Source organism: Neovison vison, chromosome 7, assembly GCF_020171115.1.
Source record: "Neovison vison isolate M4711 chromosome 7, ASM_NN_V1, whole genome shotgun sequence".
NCBI lineage: Eukaryota > Metazoa > Chordata > Mammalia > Carnivora > Mustelidae > Neogale > Neogale vison.
In genome coordinates this window covers 155,113,064-155,116,643 of record NC_058097.1, presented here as the reverse complement: position 1 = coordinate 155,116,643, position 3,580 = coordinate 155,113,064, and the positions used below count along the sequence as shown (strand labels likewise).

Sequence of the window (3,580 nt, the reverse complement as noted above, 5' to 3'; positions counted from 1 at the left end):
TTTTCTTATAAATAACCTGATGGAAAAAATATTTAAAAGAGCATTTAATAATGAAATATCCCCTTAAACACATCAGAATGGCTAGGATCAGAAAGCAAGAAATAAATGTTGGTGCCGATGTGGAGAAAAAGAAAATTTGGTGCAATGTTGGTGGGAATGTAAATTGGAACAGCCACTGTGGAAACAGTATGGAGATTACTCAAAAAAATTGAAACAGAAATAATATATGATTCAGTAGTTCCACTAATGGTTATTTCCCAAAGAAAATGAAAACACTAATTCATAAAGATATAAATGTACCTGTGTTTATTCCTGCATTATTTACAATAGCCAAGATAATAAAAGCAACCCAAGTGCCTCTTGAATGTGGTATATATATATATATATATATATATATATATATATATATATATATCAGCCATAAAAGGAGATGAAATCTTGCCATTTATGGCAATATGGATGAAACTTGAGGATATAATGCTAAGTGAAATAAGTCAGAGAAAGACAAATACCATATGATTTCACCTATATGTGGAATTTTAAAACAAAAGACAAGAATAAAGAAACAACAAAAACAAACCATTGGGGTGCCTGTGTGTCTCAGTGGGTTAAAGCCTCTGCCTTCAGCTCAGGTCAAGATTCCAGGGTCCTGCGATCGAGCCCCACATCCGGCTCTCTTTTCAGCAAGGAGTCTGGTTCCTCCTCTCTCTGTCTGCCTGCCTCTCTGCCTACTTGTGATCTGTCTGTCAAATAAATAAATCTTTTTTAAAAAACCATAAATACAGAGAATAAACTGGTGGTTGCCAGAGCATTGAGGGGAGGGGGAGTTGAAGGTGATGAAAATGGTTGAAGAGCAGTGAGAGATACAGGCTTCAGTTATAGGATAAATAAGTCACCAGGATAAAAGGTACAGTGGGGATAAAGGGCATGTAGTCCATAGCACTGTAATAGTGTACAATAACAGATGGTAGCTACATTTTGTGGTGACTGTCCCATAAAACACAGACCTAGTCAAATCACTATGCTGCATACCTGAAACTAATGTAACACTCTTTGTCAACTGCACTTCAAAAAATAAAATAAAATGGTAAAAATACAGACACATTAATTCATTTGACAAGTCAAATTACACTCCTTCATTTTACTATTAGAAGATACCCTTTGCATTATGGTGTTTTTGCCATGGGCATTAGCAGAAATCTTTGAAGAGAAATGAACTCTGAGGGACAGCCAAAAGCTCTCCCTAGATGCTAGAGTGTGTCACAGCTTGTATTTTCCCAGGACTCTTTTCAAGGCTCCCATAACTTCCTTATTCCTCAGGCTGTAGATAAGGGGGTTCAGGGCTGGAGTGACAACTGTGTAGAAAAGTGAGATGATGTTGTCTTGCTTGGGACTATGGAGTGAACTGGGCAGGACATACATAAATGTGGCAGCTCCATAGAACATTCCAACCACCATCAGGTGGGAAGAGCAGGTGACTAGGGCTTTCTGCTTCCCCTCACTTGAAGGCATCCGAAATACAGTACACAGGATTAGTGCATAAGAGGAAATTATAGTAAAAAGAGGGGGCATCAGGAAGGTTACAGCCAACACATACACAAACAGTTCATATCTAGAGGTATCTGCACAAGCCAACTTCAGCAAAGGTGGGATCTCACAGAGAAGGTGCCTGATCTTCCGGGACATGCAGAAGGGATAGTGCATGGTATACACAGTATAAACAAAGGCACATAGGGATGCCAGTACCCAGGCTGTGGCCACCATGAACCAGCAGACCTTTGGCCTCATGAAGACCATGTAGTTCAGAGGATGACAAATGGCCACATATCTGTCATAGGCCATGAAGGCCAGTAGCAGATCCTCTGCACCACCCAACATCAATGCCAGAAACATCTGAAGGGCACAGCCCCCAAAGGAGATGGTGTTTTCATCGAGCAGAAAATCCATGACAGCCTTGGGAGTGACAACAGATGTAAAGAGGAGATCCATGAGTGAGAGCTGCCTGAGCAGGAAGTACATGGGCACGTGGAGCCGGGAATCCACTGTAATGACCAAGAGCAGCAGGCCATTGCTGGTCAGGGCCAACATGTACAGGACTGTGATTGTGGCACAGAGCAGTTCAGGAGACCCACTGTCGTTCAGAATCCCCATCAATATAAAGCCACTTCCCAAGGTGGAGTTCCAGTGCTCCATTCTGTGTTGTTTCTTTAGTTTCCTAGAATCAAATACATTCTCAGTGAATTTTTGCTAAGGTGGTCCCTAATTTGTAACATCACAGGCTCCTGATGATGGCCAACATGAATCCAATGAGGCAATGTCTTTCCTACTGGAAATGGACTTGACCTCTTAACCTCTCAGTTTCTGACACTTTTAATTCTTCCTTAATGAAATATCCATCTGAATGGAGAGCAGACATAACAGTAGCTAAATATTAATACATCACTACACAAAAATGTTATTCAGGACATCAAACTTTGACATGTATCTTTCCACAATGATTAAATCATCTCTCTAGAAACCAATATCCTAGAATCCAAGCCATTGATTATTTTTGTACCTATGTTTTAAGTAAACTGTTTGTCTAATAATTTAAATACCCACTTAGTGTCCTAACAACCTGTTATGAATATAAAATTCTAAAGCCAGTACAGAAGTGTGATTTCAACAAAGCACTTCCCCTGCATTTTCCATATAACTTATGTCCACGTTTGTTTGTAGCATTCAAGGCTATAGATATAAGTCTCATAGGAAGAGCTAAAATACATCCACCTTAGTCACTTCCCTGGACCAGATCCATACTCTCCATGTGTTTGAGGGAGAAGGGATTCCATACTCTCTGAGACCAGGGGATGGAGTGTTTGACATGGTATTACCTTTATGAGCTAAACCTTTAAGATCAATGACAACATAGGTGTTTCTTTACTGGTTATGCAAACATGGGAGCCTGGTAGAACTCAAATCTGATAACTAATGAGGCTCTGCCCAGGAAGATCAGAGAGTTTGTGTTTAGGAGAAAGGATGAGAGCTGCTCTTAACAAAAGAGCATGTGTTGCATGTTGTAATCAGGCTCAATAATTCTATCTGCCCTCTATTACACCTGACTGAGATCCCCAATCTCCCTCCTGCAGGGCCAGAGTGTCTACATTGGATTGAATGGACACAGGATAGACAGGATGAATTCCTGTTCTGGAAAGCATTAGAGCATATGACATGTATATCATTGGCTCTTTGATGGTCCTTTGATTTGGAGGCATTTATTACCAGATAGGTGGAAAAATCCCGTATCAGAGGCCAGCAAAGCCTGGGCTGTATTGACAGGTACTGATACTTTACAGAAAGCAGTCACTCAGACCTGGGATGTGGCACAGACTCTGTCTTCATTTTCATGGATTTTTCATGTTTAGGAAACCAGGAATAGAGGTCATTAGGATGGGGTACAGAGCCCAAAGCACTAGAGAATCTGGAAATCAGTATAGCTTAAGCTCTTAGGGTCTGCTTTGGGCTCTGTTTCAAAACTCAATATATCTAGAGGTTGCACACTTCCCTGAAAGAGAGATAAAGGCTTTACCTCAGATAGTGG

The 3,580-nt window shown here is 40.6% G+C and overlaps 1 protein-coding gene across 1 annotated transcript; it reads right to left on the bottom strand.

Annotated features, from left to right (window-relative positions):
* Positions 1 to 1,260: 1,260 nt before the first annotated feature.
* LOC122913559 (olfactory receptor 2AG1-like) lies at positions 1,261 to 2,193 on the bottom strand. Its single transcript, XM_044260244.1, has one exon. The coding sequence runs from the start codon at positions 2,191 to 2,193 to the stop codon at positions 1,261 to 1,263; it is 933 nt and encodes a 310-aa protein (XP_044116179.1).
* Positions 2,194 to 3,580: the final 1,387 nt, after the last annotated feature.

Excerpts from the sequence above, each read along its gene's own strand:
- LOC122913559 (XM_044260244.1), bottom strand. The coding sequence starts at position 2,193 with ATGGAGCACTGGAACTCCACCTTGGGAAGTGGCTTTATATTGATGGGG.